General features: G+C 39.0%; 4 protein-coding genes across 5 annotated transcripts; 2 read left to right on the top strand and 2 right to left on the bottom strand.

Moving 5' to 3' along the window:
• Window positions 1-533: 533 nt before the first annotated feature.
• On the bottom strand, window positions 534-6,626 carry LOC147850250 (uncharacterized). The gene is made up of 10 exons (XM_087336671.1): window positions 6,226-6,626; window positions 5,843-5,955; window positions 5,637-5,704; window positions 5,510-5,553; window positions 2,928-3,005; window positions 2,682-2,835; window positions 2,439-2,591; window positions 1,454-1,573; window positions 908-973; window positions 534-830 (listed from the first exon to the last, which is right to left on the bottom strand). The coding sequence occupies exons 1-10, from the start codon at window positions 6,468-6,470 to the stop codon at window positions 720-722; spliced, it is 1,152 nt and encodes a 383-aa protein (XP_087192797.1). The 5' UTR covers window positions 6,471-6,626; the 3' UTR covers window positions 534-719.
• Window positions 6,627-9,140: 2,514 nt separating this feature from the next.
• LOC147850249 (uncharacterized) lies at window positions 9,141-9,824 on the top strand. The gene has a single exon (XM_087336673.1). It carries the CDS (start codon window positions 9,141-9,143, stop codon window positions 9,732-9,734), a length of 594 nt encoding a protein of 197 aa, XP_087192799.1. The 3' UTR covers window positions 9,735-9,824.
• A 1,915-nt stretch (window positions 9,825-11,739) lies between these two features.
• LOC147850248 (uncharacterized) lies at window positions 11,740-20,024 on the bottom strand. 2 transcript variants are annotated; one of them, XM_087336663.1, is made up of 11 exons: window positions 19,853-20,024; window positions 17,447-17,786; window positions 17,039-17,301; window positions 16,848-16,943; window positions 15,983-16,663; window positions 14,900-15,017; window positions 14,665-14,820; window positions 13,781-14,222; window positions 13,566-13,691; window positions 12,967-13,173; window positions 11,740-12,326 (listed from the first exon to the last, which is right to left on the bottom strand). In XM_087336663.1, exons 2-11 carry the CDS (start codon window positions 17,779-17,781, stop codon window positions 11,859-11,861), a joined length of 2,892 nt encoding a protein of 963 aa, XP_087192789.1. In that variant the 5' UTR covers window positions 17,782-17,786; window positions 19,853-20,024; the 3' UTR covers window positions 11,740-11,858. The 2 variants fall into 2 exon arrangements, with proteins under 2 accessions (XP_087192789.1, XP_087192788.1); XM_087336662.1 differs by lacking the exon at window positions 19,853-20,024 and adding an exon at window positions 18,876-18,906.
• A 2,405-nt stretch (window positions 20,025-22,429) lies between these two features.
• Window positions 22,430-23,632, top strand: LOC147850247 (ubiquitin-conjugating enzyme E2 11-like). Its single transcript, XM_087336299.1, has 2 exons — window positions 22,430-22,671; window positions 23,213-23,632. The coding sequence occupies exons 1-2, from the start codon at window positions 22,456-22,458 to the stop codon at window positions 23,444-23,446; spliced, it is 450 nt and encodes a 149-aa protein (XP_087192425.1). The 5' UTR covers window positions 22,430-22,455; the 3' UTR covers window positions 23,447-23,632.
• Window positions 23,633-24,023: the final 391 nt, after the last annotated feature.

Raw genomic sequence — 24,023 nt, 5'->3', positions numbered from 1 at the left:
AATGAGAGAGGAAACAGAGCCTAATGTATGAGGCCTGTGTCCTGTTCACATTGCAATGAATAATGGCATGGGAAGAAGTTATGAAAAAGTGACATGTCCTACATACTTAACATGCAACAGAAGTATACACCATCAATTTCTTGTTAGTGAGGCAAGTGAGAGATAATGTCAACCACTCTCAAATGTGCCAACAAAGTAATTTGTTCTCCCAAGAACCTATCCTCTCACAGTCAAAACACTTTGGACAGTTGATTATGCTAATATAAAACTTGAACCTATGTTCTCATAGCTTCTTGATAGAATATTAACCCAACAGTGTCACTTCTTATTTAAGATGTGTACCAAAGATATAGGGATTTCTTATGTTGCGTGATGGATCAAAGGTAAAAACTAGCATAAGTAAGTTTACTTTATAGAAGAGTTTATTGTTAAAACATACAAGTTGGACAGAGAGAGAAAGGGGGGGATGTATGTAAACACACACACACACACACACACACATAGAGAGAGCTTTATGTTTCTGACATGTACAATGGCTAAAATGATTGGGCTTATTAATGTCATCATAGATTTTCAATCGAGGAGAAACTTTTTAACATAAGCCACTTCAAATCTCTCAATGTCAGTTCTTCTAAACCAATATTATAACAAGAACTCATTGAGACATTAAACAGTGAATTAACAGGTATGAGCTTTTTGTATCGTTCAATACTAGAAATCTAGAGAGAAGACGTGGGTGAAAACTTCAGAGACTTGGAGACCCAGTCAACTGCTTGATGAAACAACTCTGGTTGGTAGTGAGTTGACAACCCAAGTGGTGTTAAGGTCACCTAAAACAGAATAAAGAGAGGCTTGTTTATAAGTTAGGTAACAATGTAACAGAGGTGTCAAATTAAACACCACTTACATATCCTGCATGCAGAGCCCCAAAATCGTACTCGCTACTTTCATCTCCAATTTCTATTTCAGCATACTACAAAATGTCAACGTCAATGTTAAATCTAAGCTTACATGAATATTAGAAATTTGATGTAAAACCACAAACTGATGATGGTGCAGTTGTCTCGTATTGGTCACCCATTGAAAATAAATTATAATTTCAATAATTCCATGCCACATTGACATCAACTGTAAAATATAATGGATGCATGGCAAATTCTCTCAAGTCTCCAGAGCTAGACAAGACTTGGTCACACAAATTATTCATACAAATATAGAAGATTCAAATTCTGTGCTTTGCACTTTATTTACAGCTACATGTCAGCCCTTCTGTCTGAAATATGAAGTTGCGAATGCAAAGCAGGACTTACCAGCACATGAATGCTTCTAATCATGCGTTTCCAACAACATACATAAACCTTCAGTCACTCAAAGAACCTTTGCGTAGCAGGCGTGATGAAAATTAGAAACATGTAAGGCAACCCAACTAAATATTTTGTCAACATCGAATCACCTGATTGCGAAAATGCATTTTTTCCTGTGAATCGGAAGGGGGTTTGGTACCATTACAAGCCCCAGCCACTGATCCAATTTCCATGCTCTTGCAAGGCAAATTCATCTGACATGTTTTGCCCTGCAGTAACACCAAACAAGGATGATGATTTCAGCTAAAGAATTGCACAATTCAAGAGAGAAAACCATCCAAATTCGTATCATACAAATGAGGATTACTGATGCGTCTAGATTGTTTGTGGGGTTACAAACATGAGTAATCCTCACTTGCTTTCTCCCGTTTTCCTTTTTGGAATACAAAACATGCAAATGCTCCATGGGAGAGTATTACACATGAGAAAAACAGATGTAGGTCATCAGTTACTGCAAGAAAAATGAACAATAGTGTTCTATTACATGGAGGGAAATATCCCATAATGGCATTCTGATTCAAACACACCACAGCTGTCATTTTATGAAGACGAAAAACGGCAGTGACTCCAGTGAAGTATCAATCATTTACCTACGGAAGTAATCTATAAAATATGATAGCATGCTTAACCATGATTATCTCTGTTACCGTAAGATGCATAATAAAGACCAACCTTGCATGGAATTTAAATGCTAAGAGTCACATTTTTCCATCTCAAGCTGCTTTGATAAGGGTCATTAGAACTTCAAATCTCTGCGAAGGGATAACACCATTGCCAGTGCATGTGCAACCTCAACTTCCATGAGAAGCACAGCATCTGAGCATAATACATAGGCATTCACAGTCTGCAGTATCACAGGATTCTCGACTGCACCTATAGTTCTATTCTTTCACAGTTCACCTAAATCAACCATACACACAATAAGACTGAGCACGTTTTTTCCTTTTCTTAGGGAAAGCTCTGTTTTGAGGTTTCCTCGCAATCTTCCGGCTTAAGCATTGAGTTAAGAAAATCAATAGTAGATTTCTCTATTAATTTTCTTCGGAAATATACAAGTTTACAGGTAAACCTTACCACACCAGTAGCAGCTTTACCAATTTGTGCAAGTTGTATGTCTATGGCATTTTCCTTGGATAAAGGACCCTCAGATAAGACTCTGCTGTATGGCGAGACTGCAATCCACTTTGCAGCCAATTTTGATGTTCCCTGCCTCGTAACCTTGAATCCCTGGAATGGATTAAGTGTAAACCTATAAATCCTTCACGATGTACATACATACATACATAGGTACGTACATATATGTATATGTATTCAAACCTTGTTTTCTGAAGGATTGGTAGGAACATCAACATTAAAGAAAAATCCCGTCGGAAAAACTCCTCTTCTGAGGTCACGAAGAACTGCCATGATTAAAGGTATACAAATACCAGCTACAGTCTTAAAATCAGAATTACTACTTTCATCGTCCTTCCTGATTATTTAGTAGAAAAGTATCACTAATTAAATGCAGATCAAAGAAAATTGGGTTAAGGAGGAAAATTTGTAGGCATGATAAATGAATACCAATTAAATGATAGAGCCATTGCAGGCACACCACATATAAATGCCTCTCGAGCTCCTGCAACAGTTCCAGAATAGAATCTGTGAACCATAGCAGAACGTTAGGATCACAACTAAAATAACATTTATATAAAAAGATTTCATTTATCGGACTCCAGCCCTATCATAAACATGAGATCTATTAAGCAGTTGCATACAAGGGCATAATGCCTTGATTTCAAGAAAACTGAAGAACTTTATAGCTCACTATACATGTAATGGCTGTTGGAACTGCATGTGGACAGGGTCTGCATCAATCAGATTAAACAACACTGACACACAAACAGCAGCAACAAATCATATACTGCAAAATGATACAGCAAAGATATACTCTCATATGCTCATAACCAAGTAGTTACATATAAAAATTGTTGAAGAGCTTCAACAAAGTTAGTTTGCTCAACTCAGGTTGCCTTTTATACAAAGGTTTACTAGCGCTAACAAATATGTTCACCTACTCCATTATCTACGCCACCAGTCATTCTATCAATCCTCTTCATCAAGCGTCCATCAAGTTGCCTGAGCTTTATCTGCTGAGTCTCCCAGAGGACTGCTTCATCTTCTGGTTCTGTTTCTTCGTTTTCAGCTTGCTATAATTCTCCTGCCTAGATGTTCCACAATAGTCTCTTTTTTTCTGAGATCACAGGATCTTTGTAGAGTGATCTGCACAATTTTCCACCAGTGTACAAAACTCCGATTTGGCCTTCACATTGGCAATGAGCTCTTCTATGACGTGGTATTGGATATCAATATGCATGGTCTGCCCCTGGAACACAATATTCTCTGAGAGAGCAATATAACTCTAATTGGCACATGCAGCTTCCCCTCAATCAGTATTCTGATCGCTGCCAGGAGTTTCCTCAACCATAGAGCTTCACACCCGTCCAGCACCACAAGAGTAATAAAACAATGTTCCTTATCACCCACTCGCATTGGGTTTTACATTAATGAGATTTTAGTTTACAGAGATTGGGTGAACATGGTGCAGGTCTTGCTGGAGCACAAATTATCTCAGATTACATGGATAGAATGAGTGGAAGCAGTGCAACTGTTCTTGCACAAATATGGACAGATTGAGTGGAGGCTGTGCAAGTCTTGCCTGGGTACAAATACCCATCCTTCTATACTATCTGCATACCATATATCCTTCAACTCAAACTCCCATGAGGGTGTACGAAAATATCCAGATGATCTAAATGCATTTATGTGAAGAAGAAATCTCACTGTAAACAAGCTATGGTTATGCAAAACATAATATGGTGAGCACTTTTTCACATGCAGAACATTGGGTGAAACATGAAAAGGCCAGAGTTATGATGATTTCGTGCATGACCGAAAGCAAAGTATCATTACCACATGAGATAGTTCGAGAGTTGGAAGCACCCTGAATAGTCACAGATGCACTTTTTAATCCCTGAAGAATCTGGGAATTACTTCTGCATCTCTATCTACTGTTGTCTCTTGCAGAATATCCACCAAGTGCAGTCTCAGCTCAAAAAAGTGACAAAATTTAGTACCACTGCTCTTTCACATGTCAATAATACCTATCTGAAACACAGACATCATGGCCACATCTTCATAAAATCAATGCCATTATAAGACTCTTCGGAGACGCCATCCTTGTCTCATTAACCTTTAGATATTGGAACACTCCACGATGTAGATATTTAGAAGGAAGCAATTTCAATTCCAGTAATCAGGGAGCTCTGTTGATCGATATCATAATTCATGATTACTCGTGTTCGAGCTCTTTATTTTCAAGCTAGAATTATTTTCTTTTGTTATTTTCTTTGACAAGTTAATATAAGTTGGTGTGGTCTTTCTTAGGTCTCGTAGGTCATTCTGGCCCTTTCAAGAAATTCATATATCTTTGTTTCTTTCTTTCCCATGCCAAATACTCGAATTTTATCACAAATTATAAATCACCTGTCAAATTAAGTAAAACGTCTACCACCATCACATGATCCTGAAGCAAATGAAATCAATGTCATGCATTCTACAGATGGGCGAATCTGAGTAAAATGTGGCAAAATGTATACAACAGTGGTATCCCTATCAGGAGGAACACTTCATAATAAAAAGTTACAAACACAGCTACCCTAACAAGGTAATTTGGAAGCACTGTCTTGAAAAATGATTAAAACGATTTTTCAGAAGGTTCTATTCTATTTTGACTTCATTGCTTTATTGCACTTTCTACATTCTTATGAGGTAATTACTCCTGTATTTTAATCAATCATATACAATCAGATCTTCCATTCAAATTCTTGAGATGTATAAGTATTGTCTTGTCTCGCAATAAGTTCTCATTATCAACTGTTCCCCTCTCCATCCATCCAATAGTTCTGTATTATATCTGGCATGTGTGCATGCCTAATAGCTACAATTATTTAATTTGAACTTTATCTCTATTTACTGAATCTCATAATCATTGCAATTTCAGCCCTCTTATGCCAATAAATGTTTTTCCTTCTCCTTCTCCTAAACCATAAAACAAAATACAAACAGAAAAACAAAATTCAAGATTACAGGATTAGTTATCATACACATGATATCCGCAGTTAGATCCTTTGTTTATTCCACTGAGGACCTATAAACAGGAGAAAAAACCATATGCCACAAAATCAAACACACATTCAAGAGATAAATCAAGTATCCACATTGCTAACATACCAAAGAAGGCTTTTTCTGGGGGAAAAGCAAGCCAGACAAGGCCAATGAGACGCAATCGGCAGGTGTTCCTGTCGAAATAACGCATAATAAATCAATTATCTCAAAATATAAATGGATTAGTCTCCCCAGGTCTCTGTACACAAAAACTTTGTTGGAAGTGGGAAGCTAGAATGTAGATTATCCTGACCAAAGTATAGAACTAGTACCTGAAACTTTGTATGCAACTGCAGTGGCACCACCCTTAATCGATATGTCATTAACAGACCTCACTTCCAAGGCCTTCCGCAAAGTAATGGAATGACCCACACCAGATTTATTTCTGCCAATACTCAATTCCTGGCTCCATTAGGTACTGAACCACTTATTGCAAGTATATATGGGTAAAGGGTCTCTCTCTCTCTCTCTCTCTCTCTCTCTCTCTCTCTCTCTCTCTCTCTCTCTCTCTCTCTCTCTCACACACACACACACGCACGCACGCACGCATGCACACAGACAAAGGGCATGGAGAGGAATTACAGGAAGGAACAAAATTGAAATGGTTTTAAATTGTTGGAATCGGTGCCTCAAATTAAAATTGATAACTTCTCACCCGTTTGGAGCACAGACAAGGACGTGACAAGAGTTGGTGTGGAGCAGGGCAATCGCCATGGCTCTCAATCCAGGGGCATCAATGCCATCGTCATTAGTCAGCAACACACAAGGCCGATCGTCCTCAACAATACGTCTGCAGCTACTCTCATCGATCACATCATCGTCTTTACCCCCAGCCAAATCACGGCCATGGCGAGCTGCAGCTGATTGCCTCATGTCAATTACAAATCCACTGCGATTCATCGTGGGCAGAATCACTAGAGTTTGGATGCAATGAAGCTGCCTCAGTTAGGTGCAGGTGTATAGTAATATATATATAATCTGAAGGGGTGGAGAGAGGAAGGGAAGGGAAGAAGGTCTTTCTTCTTCTTCTTCTTCTTCTTCTTCTTCTTTTTCTTCTTCCTTCTTCTCCTTCTTCTCCTTCTTCTTCCTTCTTCCTTCTTCCTTCTTCTTCTTCTTGTGTAGTGTTTGTTATATTAGAGTAAGTGATGGTAGAAAGAAAAGAGAGATTCCCATTACCGGAATCTCGTGATTCCGATACCGGAAGCTTGAGATTCCGGCACCCCGCCCACACATGCTTGTTATATGAGTGAGTGATGGTTGTCTGGTAGAAAGAAAAGAGAGATTCCGATTACCGGAAGCTTGAGATTCCGACGCCCCCCCGCCCACACATGCTTGTTATATGAGTGAGTGATGGTAGATAGAAAAGAGAGATTCCGATTACCGGAAACTTGCGATTCCAGCACTCTGCGAAAGCTTGAGATTCCAATGTCCCCGCCCACACATACACATAGTAGTATACTTGATCCTTCGGCTACATGCATATCAATCAATACCTTCGGGGTTGCAAAGATGCACACATTGCTTTCTAAGATGATTCTCGAATTACCTTATGTAGTCATGATGTTTTGTGCGAACAAGGGTGGATTGATTCGTGTGCATGGTCAATGGAGATAGTTATACATTTAAGGTAGCATATGGGTTTGTCACTTAGTGTCAATACCCTATCATTGTATCGAAGAAACTTTAGGGAGAGTTATGTTGTTAGTTCCCCACTTTGATTTGCATATGTATTTAGCTTGCTCGATAACACATGAGATCTAGATCTAATTGTACCAAACCCTAGGTTATAAAACTGTTGAAATTTTATTCTTCGAATAGAAATGTTTGTCTTCTCCATTGATTCTCTGTATTGAATATATGCTTGTGCAATCAAGATACGAGGAAGCCTCTACAATTGCTTTGAGCTAAATGGGAACTATTGATGCAAACAACTTGTTGTTCATGATCCTTCCATCCCATGGAATTCCTAGCACAAAAAAGGTGGAACATGGCTACATCAAATAATTTTTTCCTAGGTATAGTTGATATGGTGTTAACAATGATCTAACACGAATTGGAAGAGTGGGATGCCGAGTAGATTATGCTCACATGGTCAATATGAGGTGAAGCTTTAGAAGACGAAGATCCAAAACATAGATAGATAGTTGACTTTTAATCAGTGAACGCGGAGAAAGTGAAGGTGTATACCACAAGGGGAGTTGGTGAAGTCAGGTGTAGTGTTGCCAATGAGATGTAAATTTGCATATTGGCTCCAAAGTAAGAGAGCACACTCATAACATCGACCACTCAAGATGAAAGCACAACTTTATGTTGATAGGGACAGGTAACCAGTCAAATATAAATTCCTCGTTCTTTGTCTGATGGGATAGAGATAAGGACAAGGCCAAACAAGACGTCCTTAACAAAAGGTGTTATTGACACAATTAGTTGGGAGGTATGGCTCTAGAGACCATGAAGTTAAAACTTTGGGATAGAATTGATGGCAATAAGATAAATAAGTTCTTACTAGGAGGTGTCACAAATTCATCATCCATGAAAGCTTTCACATATGTATTTGGTCAAAACGACTTCAGTGTAATGCAAATGGTCATAACCTGAGAAGTAATTAATTGACAGAGTTCATACTCATAGAACTACACTATACTTGTCTTTATTGCATGGGAAAAACCACCACTAGGGATAACAAAAAAGATGTAAATATATCCCTTTTTTATGCTCGTTGAGTTTCAAGATTGAACAAGAAAAATAATCTCCTTGTCTTTTTCACTCCTTTGACATGATTCGGAAGCACAGCCCGATATCTGAGCTTCTCCATACGTTAAGTTTCATCCCATCCTACATTTGCTTCAAAATCCAACTATATAGAACTACTCTGTTTGGAAGTAGCCCAAAAAAGTGTCACATATGTCGGTGTCACATCCAAAATGAGAGCAAGTGTTGTTACGGTCATGACCTAATAAGTTATATTGTAGTATTCTATACACATGGATAAAGTGTGAGGGTTAAACAAGAGTGTAAAGAATGGAGGATTACTTTATGGTCATTGCTCGTAACAACCGTGGATGCATACGACAGAGACATGACTCCTTGATAATTAGGACCATTAAGGAATACGAATCAAAGCGTGGGACAGACATAATAGTATGATTGTCCCTCAAGGGTCAATGTCCATCCATCCATGCATGCATCCATATGGTGGGCATTAGCAACAAGTGTGAGCGCATAATCATGAGAGAGAGAGAGAGAGAGAGACAATGTCCGTCCATCTGTTCGTTTTCGTCTTCGTCTTCGTCTGTCTGTCTGTCCATCTATGGGCATTTACCCAAAGGGTGGGAGTAGGGAATCTCTAATCCCTTCAGCTTCTCTAGAGTGAATGTGAATGAACCCTTGATGGTGGATATACAACGGATATACATACATACATACATGCATACATACACATGACAACTTGGTGTACACGTGGAGTGCATGCCAATTGCCTTCACGTAGCCCTTCTATTTATCCATCTCCATCTCCATCTCTATCTCCAATATCTATCTATTCCATCCAGCATTAGTAGTAGTGGTTACAATGGCTCAAGCCAACACAGGCCCCCAAAGCCCTCAGCAGCAGGAGGAGGAAGAGCTTCACCCGGGTGACCACGTGTTGTGGCGGTTGGGCGTGGGCGAAGCCATCGGTCAAGTCGTCGAAAAGATCACCGAAGACAAGAAGATTGGCGCCCGCACCTTCCATGCTAGCCCCGACGATCCCCGTTACCTCGTCAAGAGCGACACTTCAGGCAAGGAGGCCGTCCGCAAGCCCGAATCCTTGCACAAGCTCTCGGAAGCCGAGGAAGAAGAAGCCCGGCAACGCCACTCGCACTCGCACTCCTCTCATTCTAGCCATCCGCATGCGTCGGCTACTGGACACGGTCGCCGGACAAGCCATCATCAGGAGCCGCCGGCTGCCCAAGGAAGCAAAGGTGGAGGGGGAGATGTGAGCATGATGACTGAGGAGACGGACATGGAAGCACGGAACGATCCAACTTACGTGCCCAATGTTGGGGAAGAAGAGAGGGAAGGGGCTATGGCGCGGGAAGATGATGCCGCGCTCAAGAGCTTGCCTTCGGACAAGAAACTCCTCAGCGAGCTCGAGAAGGAGGGGTCACAAGGGATGCACCACTAGGGCCTCCTTCCTTCCATGGAGGCAGGCAGGAGTTTAACTAAATCACATATATAGGAGTAATTAAATTCACATATATATATATCGGAAATGTATTGTCAAATATATCGAGACAACGGAAAAGGAAATTTGTAGGCGTTGGCCCGTGTCCCTTGAGTGTGAGTTTCTTACAAGAATGATATGGATGCTTTCCTACAAGAAATGATATGGGAGTGATGATGCTTTGCATGGTAGCATTTGCATTTTCTTAATGTAAGGTGGTTGGTGTGGAGAGTATTGTTTTGTTGGAGAGAGAAATAGGTTATTCTAGCATGGCTTCACAAGTCACAATTTTTGAAGAAGAGGTTCTTTGTGTCAAGCATGTCTTCCGCTCTATATATTGATGTATGTATATGTGTGTGTGCGTATATGTGTCTCCATGTCATAGTTTTTAGTTAGATTTTCGTTTTTTCACTTTATGTACATATTGTCCTTAAATATTATCAATTGTACCTTGTATCTCCCTTCATATTGATCATAATATCCTAACCATTTAAATTTGGAATATTATTGCGTACATTTTAAAGTTTGTATTTAGGAGGTTAGTAAAAGATAGGAATATTCATGTGAAGTGGGAGACTTAAAAGTTAAAGCATAAGCATGTGTATGGTAACATTCGATCATGTGTATCATAATAACTTGGGGTCAATTTTCTAAATTGGGCCATATTAATAATGATACATAGATTAGGTTGCACCATGGTGTACATTGCTTGGATATAAATTCTTGAACTTAAAAATCCAATGCTCCCATGCAAAATACTCACTAATGGCAACAAATTGTGATCTTTAGGAATGTTTGTTTATGTAAACGTTTGACCATGATCATGTAAGGGCAACTTTCTATAATATCATAATGGTGGAGCACAATGATTTGGGGGCAATTTTCTAAATTGAGCCATACAAAATAATGATACATAATAGTGTACATTGCTTGGATATTAACATAAAATCCAATGCTCCCATGTAATAGTCACTAAGGGCACGAGGAACAAGGGATTTGTTTTAAATTGGGAAATGGCTTTTAATGGAACTCCCTTCAAATTTATTGGCTAACATTAATAAAATACCAATGATAAGCAAATGGCTCGTGGATGAGCAAATGCTTGCATTTGTGCTAAGCGAATCTCAATACTTGTTGGGATATGTCACCATGGTTTGTGGGTGGAATGCTTGGAGTTTTGCATGCTTTACATTAGTTCACACGACTCACAACATTGTTCACTCATCAACATAAAGCCAATGGAAGCAATCTCGTGAAGTTTGAGATGGTCCAGCTTTATTGGAATCTCTTAGGGAAAGGTTATAGTTGGTTATCCCGATTCCCAAGACAAGTTGAATCATCAATTAATTACACCTTTTTAAAGCTCACAAAACATGTCTAGCTCTTTAAAGACAATTAAATAGACTTGGTGGATATGAGCCCAGTAAAATATGCAAAATTGATTTCCTATGCACAAGGTTAAAAAAACAACACTACCATGCTGTCATAAAAAACAACATTGATGAGCCTATAGCATATGAAGCACTTAATAAAACACTTCATAAACTATGGCCAGGAATTGTAAAATGTACCAATAGATGCAGCACATTACAGTTAATTTAATCAGTTGATCCTGACTACAATAAAAAAGCATGACAAACTAAAGAGAAGGAAGAGTCCAAACTTTCAAAAGCTGAGATTCTTCCCAAACAAAATGGTAGCCTCCAACATTATCTCCTAGCTGATATTTTCATGTCCCACATGATTGCACTCAAATTAAAGATGTCCTTCGTATCTACGATTTTTACAAATTCTGTTTCTAGACATGAACTGAAAACTTCAGTTTTTAGTCAAACCAAAAACTTTAAACCTGAACAGGTACTTCATAAGCAAAATAATGTTCAAGATATACCCAATCATGATAAGAGCACGGAAAATTTCAAATAATTGACAATTCACAAATAGAAACGCTATTCTCAATCATGTGGTGTATAACGTTGATTCATAAAACAGTAGACCTGAAGTTTATGTCAAAATATATATTTCTAAAAAAGGCTTTTCATCTTTGCTATAAGACCGATATTACTTTACAACTACCACTACTAGCTACCTCCGATAGTAACCAGAAGCTCTGTGTTCAGTTTTCATCTGGAAGGAATTACCTTGTGGGGTCCAGTAACTCTGATCATCGCTTTCATAAGCCTTCCTCTGGATATTAGAAAACTGAAGCACCTTCCTTGACACCCACAAAAACATGGTCACAAAAACAACTGTACAAGCAACCAAGATACTAAAGTTTACAAGAACTATGTTTGCATAAGCTGCAAGATCATGTTCAATCCATGCCTGGATTACTTTATTTCTTGTGGATGGACTCAGCAAAACTCCTTTCGCAATTTCATGGTTCTGTTGTGCACCTTCATATGCAGATGTTTGGGCTTGTTCCAAGTGTCTAAGTGCAGCTTTATAGGCAGCATATTTGAACCCGAACACGTATTTTGGTCCAGGCCATAAACATTTGGGAGACCAGAACGATCTGGACACCCACATGTTCTGAAATGTTCTTTCACAATCCTGCAGTAAAAAATGTAGAATGTATTGTTCTGCATTATGAAAGCATACTGAGAAGCCAAGAAAGTAATCATATTAACAGTCTCTATAGTTAGGGGTGATCACACTATGCAGATAGGCAAAGTGCTGAAGATCAATAATTCAGCCAGAACATAATGACAAGTGTAATGTACAGGCATGATTTGCAACTTCAGTAAATGAAACTTCATCCGAGAACCTCTCATAGCTAGAATTTGACTGGGCTGTAGAACCAAATCCTGGTTTTCATTTCCCTTGGAACAGATCTGGTACAGGGCGGACTCTGTGCAGTTTTAGTTTGAATAGACCATTCAGTCTACATGGGAAAAGCAAAATCTGAATAGTGTAAAACCCGGATGTTGCACAAGAACAAAAGTCCTGTACAAAGATATCATATGCGGGAAAGGAACGCCTTTATTACCTACATGCTGCCAAATCTGCACTACATGGGGAAAACTATTGTATCTCTGAGATATATTAACTATCAAATGCTTTTATGTCCTTATGATGATAACTCTAGGCCAAAAGACTTTATAAGTTGATCATGCTTCACATAAACATTTCACCCCAAATAACAATAGATACAACCAAAATAATGCTATGGAAAACAAGGGTAATTATCAACCTGCATTTTAAGCTCTTTATATGCATCCATAAGCGGATCGTAACAGAAAGCTGCCATTAGAGCTGTGTTTTTCTTTAGAAGATGTGCCATTAAACTCTCCATGCTACGGGCCAATTCCTTCCTCCTCTCTTCAATAACAGGAAGGGAAGCATAGTCTCTGGTTACCGAAAGATATTCCTGCATTAACTGCTTCGCAATTTGAGCTGCCTAAAAAACAGCAAAGTTATGGATCATATCAGAAGCACAAACAAATTTGCTTATATAATCTGTCTTCCATCATTGTTGAAGTAATACCCTTTCCAATATTGACAGACATAGGATATTAATTGAATGTTCACCCAACAAAGAATAGTCCAAAAATTACAAACGTCCTCACTACCTGGACGACAGATTATCAAGTGAATACTGCAACGTAGATGTAAATTAAGAAAGATAGAGAAAACTGAGTCAGTTAGCCAAACTAGCAAGTGCAATGGTGTGAAAAGGGATGAGAACTACAGAAACCAGACATTATCTGTCCACAGATGAATAGAGCTACTACTGCAATGAAAAGATAGTGTCTATTTTAGTTTCCACTAAACATAATTGAATTGGTATACCTTTTCTGAAACCATCTCATCATTGTCTGGAAACGGTGTAATATTTGACAATTCCATTTTATACTGGAGACTTAAAGCAGTGACACTTTTTTCAGCAAACCCTCTGATGAGCATGTTGTTATATGCCTGTCATTTTTTTTCATAAAATATTTCAAAACATGTATATCTGATAGCTTCCAAATAGCCAAACAGATATCACAATTATCGACCAAAACCTGAATTTCACTGAAGCGCTGCTTAATCCACTGCAAACACTGGAAGTGATGAAAGTCGTATATCTCCCTACCAGCTCCCATCCATGGCAGTGCATCCTTCACACCTTTTTCATATGCTATTGCAGCCAATTTTGCATTTGAAACATGAATTTCATCCAGCTGATTCTGTGACAAAGGCTTTCCACTTACATCCTTCAAACTGTCTTCAACAGTCGATGGCAATTTGTTACCAGATTGAACATCAGAGGCGCGAATTCGAGAAAGGAAACCATGCTCATATTCACTGCGGAACACAGCTTTTGCAGCAGCAAATATAGAGGAGATTTTTTCTGCATTGATCCGAGCAACCTTTTCACACTTTCCCTGGATATCATCTTGCATTCGGACACGTGCTTCATGGTACAATTGAGTTCCTTTATGTGGACCAACAAGGGCTTCATAGCTGTAATAGGTGTGCAGATGCCAATGTTTTAGATGCTTAATTTTGTATTTTTAGAGGGATGGAACTGTGTACAACACAACTAGAACCAGCTGCATATACTCTACAAAGACGAGGTTGGAAACCCCGTATGCAATGGATGGCGTGGTCTTACTTGATGATGCAAAATATCCTACTGTCCAGAGGGTGTAATGTGTGTTTTCAGTATGACATATATCCATGAGTATTGCATCCATAACCCATAACCAGTCTTTTCTCAATTTTGCATGTCTCATTGCACAAAGAAGGCTGCCATGTAAGAAATTGTTTACACGTGTCTGGCAAGCTCCTGGTGTGTTGATATAACATGCAGATCACGTAAATGGATATCTCACTAGGAGCATGTGTGCTAGCTTTCTACTGTCATGCTTACATACATAAATCTTCTCATCATACCAAAACATACCCATGAATTGCTTCCCCTATGATGTTATTGCATATCTTTTGCAAATCATTATCTGCCATTGGCAGCTTCAGCTCCAGAATCTTCTTGCCAGCAGTAGCATGAAGTCCTTCCCCCAAACGGACAAGAACCTCCCTCACTTTACGTTCATTTTCTTCCCTGCCAAGAATAAATCAAAATTTTCCTACAAATAAACATATAAAGTGAACAAAAACTTAGCTTCTTCACATAAATTTACCGGAAGTAGGGCTTCAATTTGCTGATTTTGGTACCGAGCTGTGCATCACAACTCATAGTTACCAAGTCCTGTGGGACGCCAACACAACGTTGTTTGCAATATGCAATTGCGCGTTGTTCTAAAAGTATTAAAACAGACGATGGAGTTACAATACAACCAAGATATATATGCAATTTTTTAAATTCTGTCTGTGCATGGATCTTCATATTTTTACCAACATAATAGTAAGTTCACAAATATTCCTTTAAATAATGGGATTAAATGAAGATCGAGATAACATATTATATCTGCAACTTCGAATAAAGAAGAACTTAAAAGATCCAAGCAGAAGAGCCAAAATGTAGCTGTATGCATCTTTATGAGCTAAGTTAGATAGACCAACCAAAATGCTGGAGTGTATCCTTGGCAAAGCCAACCATCTCAAAGAATGCTCAGAATACATCTAATCCTAAACAAATCTTATTTGAAAGATTTAGGGTTAAGCAGCTGAGAGATGCATAATGGATGGACTGCATGTATGTATTATTGTATTGTGGCAAGATCATGAACTCAATCATGTATTATTGTGGTTTGGTGAGATTTAAGGACTCGATATGCATAACCACAAGATTTCATCTTATTGTGCACAATACCTGCATGCCTCTTTGGCCTACCCAAAGAGGATGGAGAACATATATAAATATAAAATCACCAAGTATTTCTGGAAACATTCAGATGTCAATACTTGTGTTGTTGGCTGCTACTACATTTGCAAGGGCTAGCCTTAACAGATTACTAAATCCGCATGCCTATTCAACAAACTGCATGTCGTTGGAACTTGTAAAACAGATGAAACATCAACCATTTACAGAAGGCATACAAACTGTACAAAGCGTTCTTTATAACACCTCCGTCCAAACACTCTAGTGAGCACACAGCATTATGTTGCAGAATCAACGCATTGTTACTTATAAACGGGTATCATCCATTTCTATATCTGTACATCATATATATGCAATATGTCAATGTTGAGACACAGAACCAGAGTACAAGCAAGCAGGGTTATGTAAGAGTGGTTTCTGTTATGGAATAGAGATGTTTTACCTGCACAATTCATCACTGCCTCAAGTTCCTCCACAGTTAAAGCAGAATTCGCAAGATCAGACATGGATCCCATGTCACTTGCAAGTCTCCCTGGCTTTCTGCCTCTCTTTGAAGAAACTACTGAATCAATCAAAGATGTTTCATGCATGCATTTTTTGAAGTATTCTACACCCCCTGAAAATGCACCATCCACAACGATATCCATAAGGACATCTCTCAGCTTCCTTTCAGCATGAAGTGGGAAGTCCTCGTTCACATAATGAACGAGTAGAGGCAATAAAGTGGCGATTGCACTGCCAGTAAGTTTTCCACCCCCTTTAGCTGTAAGGTTCCCAAAAACGCCCTTTCGAAGTATATCAAGCTCTGAGATGTATCCAGGATGTAATCTTCCAAAGAGTTCTGCATCAGCTGCAAGTACCTTACTGCCATACAGTTCACGTAATAGATTAAGATCAGTTGGAGTTCGAAGAGCATAGCAAGATATGCCTTTTGTAAAAAGAGTATCAAGTGTCCGATCGCCTGTCTGAGAAAAAGCTGATAAATATCTCTGCAAATAGTCCATTGGTGAATGAGAGGGATCTAAATCCATATCAAACCCCTGAACAACCCACGTAAGTGGAGGAAAATCAAGAGTTTTCAAAAGCAGCGATGGACTCACACTCCCTGACAACAAAGGCAGATCTGTGTCCAAAAAGCACAGGTACGTGAAATGGTTCAGATACAAAGCATACAGTGTATACATAGTCAGACATAACAAAGAAGACTACAAAACATCTGTATTTCAGATTCAAATTTATTAATCATCTCCAAAAACAAAATAATTTTGTTACCATTCCAACCATAACTAACTAAAAATTAGGTTCACCTGAAGAGACTTCCCCAGAATGAAGCCAGTTTTGCAGGTTGAACACTTGTGCTTGCTTAGCCAGGTCTGCAAGAGCACTCACAGATTGTTGGTCACCTACAAGTGCATAGTCAACCATATTTCAATATTTTTCAATCTAAAAACTCCACGAAATTATGGTTGGAAGAACAATTCAAAGATGGATACCTTACCAAGTGTCCGTACTGTATTGTACACAAGATGTGAGCTTAAAAGTGTGGCAACTGCAAATATTCGTGCATCATATAAACGGGTAGCCCGTTCTCCATAGAATCCTTCTGTGTCAAGAAAAATAATTTGTGATCCATCTACTCCTGTAAGTCGTTTTTTGGAGACAATTCGTATCCAAATCCCTCTTGTTTCAGGTTCTGGCTTAATGCCCACAGAAAAACCGTGAGTTGAATTAAGCAGAACATTCATGAGAAACGATTTGCCACTGTAGAAAACAAAAATGCTAGTGAATCAAATGAATGCATCTTGTGCATCTCAAGCGAGTCATATACATGGACACGGCATTGCATTTTGAATAAATCTATGTTCTATCATAAAACAACTCAACTGACATGAGATATGGATCTTACCCATGATAAGGTCCTACAATGCCCACAATAGACACAGGTTCTTCTAAAGCAGCGAGCTTTTCTAGTGCAGTTTCACTCAATTCTAAACGGTCATGTCCTTCTCCAGGGCGTAAGAGCTGTATCGGTGCTTCATCTATTGGTTTCATTGTCAAGGACATGGATTCAGAAGGCACATCTATAGCTTCCCCCTCTACAAGACTGAGTATCCCATATCCTTCACCAATTGGGGTGGACAGAAAAGGCTCATCCGCAATAGCACATATCAGAAACATTACCATTCCAGCAGTGATCATAATCATGAAAATATCAGCAGAATACTTTACTTTGTTCTTCATCAGTCCTGCAAAGCAATAACCAAATACCATGACTAAAATTTAACTGCATTAAGATGAAAGCACATTGTAAGTGCACACATAATGAAAGAATTCAGGTGAGAGTGGATGGATAAAAGATCAAGTAGAGTGCAGGTCAGATGAATTGGGAAGGTTTCGCTCACTGTATCTGAACTGTGCCAACTTGCCAAGTCTACAAAGAGATATCCAACAATTGTTCCCATTCTTACCCTAGTGCCCCTAAGCAGCAACAGATTCAGTTACTTTGTTAGTGATGTTATAAAATCAGCCCTCTTAGGATTATGATATATCCATTAATGTTGGCATGCAAAGTACAATGCATAGGCATTCTCATAGCCTAAGCTGATCCAAAATGAGGCCAAAATACACGAGTCTTGTCCATTGTTTATCGACTAGACTAGAATCCTACAAGAGCAAAGAAAACAAAAATGCAGGTCTAGATCCGCTTGCATTTACCAAGAACTGCTAAGTGCATACATGTGAGATGACATGGTCAATTGCAATATATGCATCATGTATGAACCCTAAGATTCCCACACATAATATGTGTGTATTTCAACCACATTTTGGCATATTAAGTCAACATGTACATTCCACAACCATACAATATCACCATGACTAACTCCATAAGCCAAATAAGAAGAAACTCCAATGCATTAACATTTCATATTGATGTGAAATGAGTAATCTATCAGACTGGAAATATGAAAAATTGTCATGAGTCGTTAGAAATAATAAATTGGATCGTGATGATGATACTTGGATAGGAATTACAATCATCGGCCATGGCCCAGAAGAGAGTTAATGAGGTAGTATTATTTGTGGCTGTCCAGTGAGGAGATGTATGCCACCTGATTCTTAACAAGTATTATTTGTGGCATGTCAATAATTCAGACTCTGTTTTAAGAGCTGAATACCCACACAGTGATTTGTGCAATTTGTGATAGATAGCTAAGCAGTGATTTTTACAAGTTCTTCTTCTCATACAGTTTAAAACCCGTGGGCAATAACCTCAACCTGGAGAAGTAAAATCAATATAAAATATGCATAGATAAAGCACCAAGAAAGAAAATAACCTATGTTTTTGCTCATATTAATGGTCCAGAACTTCAAGGTTGTATTGCTCCGAAGAAAGGTGTTCTTTGGAGCCAAAAAAGCCAAACTGATGCACTTAGCGATCCTCTGATGAGAACTGAAATATCTGAGCTTGTTAGGTATTACTTTATGTGGACACTGATCAAGAAAGTCTCATCTCACTTGACACTAACAAGAAGAGTTGTCTACTCCCCAGGAGTAGTAGCTATTCTGACACCAACTACATCACAAACTCCAGCAAGCGGAAAATCAGCTACCCATCTACAGTATGGGAAATCAGGTTAATAAGACCACTCCAAAGCCGTATAATGAACACATTAATTACCTATTAAGATTTTCAAGCTCCAGTTGGTGAACTCATAGAAATCCCCTATTTTTGTAAGCATGATGTTGCCAATCAATGATTGCACACATGTATTGTCAGGGGGTGCTATCCGAAAGTGTGTTTGAAGTACTGCTGTTGTGATGTGGCAAGAAAGAAGTGTATAAAATACATTTATATTATATGTGTGTGTCTATATAACGCTACTTTCAAACATTCTAATCTAAAAGTGTCATAGAACTGTTAGAAATATAGAGTGCATGCATAGATGTGAGAGAATCTGGATATTTTCTGTGCACTGAAAGCAATGGCTTCTTAAGAATTATCGTGTATGGTATCTTTACATAAGTTACCAATCATCGTCAAAATCCTGAACAGTGTTCAAGCCTCAAATGCGTCCAGCTTCTTTGCATGACTATAGTAGAACTTCTTGTTTCGTTTTAGTATATGATTCCCGAACCATGGCAAAAACTGTCCTCTATATCATTGTTTCCATTAAAGATATTCGGTTGTATTGCCCATTTATGTTTCTTATGCTCAACTTTCCAAATCTTCCAAAACAATAAGGATGGTGTCCAACACTTGATACGATTCCACCATATAATTCAGAAGTAAAGGGGCGATGAGATAGCTTACAGTAAAAGGTTGCAATAAACGAGCTCTTTAGTTCTCCGCAATATAATTGTCTGCGATTGAAGAGGGGCATCTTCCTAACGGAGGATTAGTTCAAAGTGATACCGAAGAGATTAGAAAGCCAGATCCACTTCCATAAAGACATCCATCATCATAATATTCCCGCGGAGAGGTGTTTGGCTATAGCAGTTATTTCTGATATAGCCCTCAAATATTAGAAGCACGAGGATTAACCTCGCCAGGTCGATCAAGATTTCTGTAGCATATCTGTGTCTAAAACGCGTTCGGTGGGGGAAAGCATGATTTGAAGGGCATGCAGAAGCACAGATAGGCGTGGCATACCTTGCATATGATCACTCTCTCTCCCTCTCCGGGGAAATGTGGTGTAAATAATAAGGAGACGGAGTGCGTACCATGCATGATCTTGCCGCCGATGAAGCTTGGCGATGGCGATGGCCGGCAGGCGATACTGTTGGGGTGCACCGTCACGTTTTGGTGGGAGTTAAAATGGTGTGTGTGTGTGTGTGTGTGTGTGTGTGAGAGAGAGAGAGAGAGAGAGAGAGAGAGAATGGCGTGTGTGCCCAGGTGGATGTAACTCAGTTGGTAAGGTTGCCCAATGGAGACCAGGTGGTCATGGGTTCAACCCCTGCATTCCACAATGCCACCACATTGGCATCTAGTGAAATAGAGATATATATGAAGAATATAATAGATAGTTTAGGAAATTGGGTTTCGAACCCAAGATGGAGTGCTTGTAGTGTTATCGACTTACCACTAGGGTAAGCTAATTACGATAATAATAAAAAGAAAAAAGAAGGATGTGTGTGTGTGAGAGAGAGAGAGAGAGAGTGTGGCTTGTCTGTCCATGGAACAAGAGTACTAATTAGTAGTCTGTCTGTTCACCAATGGTCTAATCACCTATAACTCCCTTGAGATAGATACATACATATATTGATTGATAGGTTGGTTTCTTGTCATACAAAATCCATTGTCGTTGGCTCGCTCCCATTAGCTCAGTTTGTCAATGCATTGCTCCTACGTCTCCACTTTGTTTCTTGATAGAAAGAGCGAGTACCCCTCCCTACCACCTTACTTAAAAGAAGGTATACGTTGAATTGTCCATTGTCTCGAGCATGCAGCAAATATATGAGGAAATTTGCTGATAAAGGGGGGGTGGCATTATGCCACGAGTACGGTATGGTAATGGAGTTGGTTTTTTCCTACATTTGATTTAAGAATGCACGCCAGAGGCATATATTTTATTGTCTCGTGCAACATGCAAGAAGATGTCGTGCTTTAACAAAATTTCCATGCGTTTGAACGTATGTATATTTATTGATAGTTTCATGCTCATGTGTATCTATCAAATACTCAACCTTCCTAATAAGATGGTCCATGGACGAGGGATTATTCGATCAATATTGATTTGTAACATACACACGGCATGGCATCCATGATATAACAAAAGCACTTGCAATTTGGCATGATTTGGGTGCTATTGTGTAAATAAACTGACCAAATATATTGGGCGATTGTTATTATTTGTTTTACTTGCCATTTTTATCCTTCCCTGCTAAAAGACCACATAACATTTAAAAAGATGTATCCATGCATGCGTCAATGGCCATTCTGGCCTCCTAAAATATGTTCGTTCACCTCTCTCATCCATTCGCTCTTTACCTCCAAGACACATATACAGAATACATACTTGTTCTAGTGGTCCCCATGAGCAGGAGCACTGGAACACACATCAATATCTTTGTTTTTCGTGTAACTTTATTTATACCCTGAGAGGGTCACAAAACAACATTGGAGAGAGATTATGTTGTGAGTGCGTGAGTGAGTATCGAGGTTGGCCGGAAACTAACTAAATGGTGAGTTTGGGATGGCTCATATGTAAGTAATAATACATACATAATGTGTACAGTGTACACACACACGCACATGTTTAGAACGACAAAGTGAAAAGAAACAAAAACAAAGTGTCAAAAGAGCCATTCTGATGCAGTGCGCCGTTTTGAACCAACACAAAAGAAGAAGAAGAAGAAGAAGAAGAAGAAGAAGAAGCAGAGGATCGAATGCATTTGAAGTACATACATTGAAAGAACAAATTCTGATCACACAAGGCGGGGGGCTGGATCTGGCTTGTTCTCTGCAGATAAATACCATAATCAGAGACCATTGATCGACACATTGCTCTGCCGCCACCGCTGCACTGCAATCGAATCCGGGGAATTAGGTTAAAACTCAATCCACCTGAGTGTAAGGATGTTAGATCGAGTTCATGCTTCAATCGTTCCTGAGTTGCAACCATGGCGAGACTACAGGACTAGATTAATGCGTAGAGGAAAGAAATGCAGGATTAGGTTATGTATATGAGAGAGAAGTACTTATAAAGTCTGTTTTTAGAAATTGGATTATAAGGGAAAGATGAATGAATTCAGTTGCATTCCTTAGAGACCTCCTCATTGGGATGCTTTCTTTACACCTCCACCCTAATCAATGTTTGCTCATTGTTCCATCATAATTAACAAATACATATAAAAAATTTAGTTTTTACAGTGCCGATCCATCCCAGACGTAAGAAAAAGGTTGGTAAGAATTCAATGGCGAGCAAGCGTATCGCGAAGGAGCTCGTGGAACTGCAGCGAGACCCCCCCGGGTCATGCACCGCGGGCCCGGAAGGCGACGACATGTTTCGATGGCGCGCCCAAATCATGGGCCCCCCCGATAGCCCATACGCAGGTGGCCTCTTCCACATGTGCATTGCGTTCCCCCAGGACTACCCTTTCAAGCCCCCCCGCCTCCAGTTCCAAACCAAGGTAAATTTAGTAAGGTCCTACCGATATCTCGTGAAAACATTGGAACGCAATAATGTTGAAACTTTTGATTCTAGACTTGGAATCAATTTTGCTCAATGATAACCTCACCATGATCCCACAGAATCGAACGTTGAGTGACACATGTTGGTCTGGATTGTAGTATTAGGAATTTAGATGGTTCACCCCTCTCATCTCATCTTGTCTTATTTTTAGTACCCACTCACTTTTAACAAACTGCAACTCTCACAATCCAGATAAAGGGTAATTACTTCAATGATTCACCCCAATGCTATCTCAATGTCTTTGGCAAATGGCCAATTCAATGGTCGACGTATCATAAATACCTTGCAAGCACTCATTGGCACATTTTTTGGATGTGATTGGTTGGCATGGTTACTAACTAGCACACTCTTTGCTACTTATTAGCCATCATTGAGTTTATAAATGATGTGTAGAAATAACTCAAACGAACTTTAATACACATAACTAAGATGTTGATCAAGCATGCACTTATACGCGTATATATGTGGAGTTGTAATAGGTTTATCATCCAAACATAAGCTCTAGTGGGAACATATGCATGGACATTCTCAAAGGGAGTTGGAGCCCAGCATTGACAATTACAAAGGTATTATTGTCTATAAGCTCATTGCTTACAGATCCAAATCCTGATGACCCACTAGTCCCGGAGATTGCACACACCTACAAAACACAAAGATCGGCTTATGAGGAGATAGCAAAAGAATGGACAATGAAGTATGCTATGCCGAGGTGATACTTGAAGCTATCTCATAGGTATTTGAGGTTATGATGACAATGGCCTAGTCGCAAGGCTCAAAAGTGTTGCACCAAATATCGAGTGTTTCGGAGGTAAGACTTGATTATTTACATTTTGTTTAATTCATTTACGTGTAGGGAACACTAATACTCACCCTTGACAAATCCTATGGAGATGTATATTATTGGCTAATTATTCCTCGATGCACAATCATTGGTTAGTCAATTCTTTGATGGATTTTTATGGAGATTAATGAATCATTCTTTGTTATGAAATATCATTTATGATGTCCGATGATGTACAAATGGACCGAAAATTTCTATCCTTGCTTAATAACTAGTTTTTAATGTCACCATACAACTACTTGATGCATTAAACACGTGTTTATTTTATTTAATTACACGTATCATTAATAACTATATACGAGACATTGAGATGTTTATAATCTTCTATTAATCATTAGAGGAGTATATCTACTATAAAAAGGTCTTCTTAGTGATAGTGAATGTGTTGATGCCTTTGCTTGGCAATAAAACATCTATTTCATTTACGTTATTATACTAAAATATTGGAA

This window comes from Azolla caroliniana, unplaced genomic scaffold, assembly GCF_043228905.1.
Source record: "Azolla caroliniana isolate FFs.n. ecotype wild unplaced genomic scaffold, voAzoCaro1.0.p SCAF_21, whole genome shotgun sequence".
Lineage (NCBI taxonomy): Eukaryota > Viridiplantae > Streptophyta > Polypodiopsida > Salviniales > Salviniaceae > Azolla > Azolla caroliniana.
This window is presented reverse-complemented; position numbering and strand designations above follow the sequence as displayed.

Coding starts and splice junctions, on each gene's coding strand:
- LOC147850247 (XM_087336299.1), top strand. CDS start 22,456: ATGGCGAGCAAGCGTATCGCGAAGGAGCTCGTGGAACTGCAGCGAGAC. Junction 22,672..23,212: donor GCCTCCAGTTCCAAACCAAG/GTAAATTTAGTA, acceptor GAGTTGTAATAG/GTTTATCATCCAAACATAAG.
- LOC147850248 (XM_087336662.1), bottom strand. Junction 14,821..14,899: donor AAATTGAAGCCCTACTTCCG/GTAAATTTATGT, acceptor TATTCTTGGCAG/GGAAGAAAATGAACGTAAAG. Junction 13,692..13,780: donor AGCGCTTCAGTGAAATTCAG/GTTTTGGTCGAT, acceptor AAAAAATGACAG/GCATATAACAACATGCTCAT.
- LOC147850249 (XM_087336673.1), top strand. CDS start 9,141: ATGGCTCAAGCCAACACAGGCCCCCAAAGCCCTCAGCAGCAGGAGGAG.
- LOC147850250 (XM_087336671.1), bottom strand. CDS start 6,470: ATGAATCGCAGTGGATTTGTAATTGACATGAGGCAATCAGCTGCAGCT. Junction 2,592..2,681: donor CCAATCCTTCAGAAAACAAG/GTTTGAATACAT, acceptor AATCCATTCCAG/GGATTCAAGGTTACGAGGCA. Junction 1,574..2,438: donor GTAAAGCTGCTACTGGTGTG/GTAAGGTTTACC, acceptor GTGTTACTGCAG/GGCAAAACATGTCAGATGAA.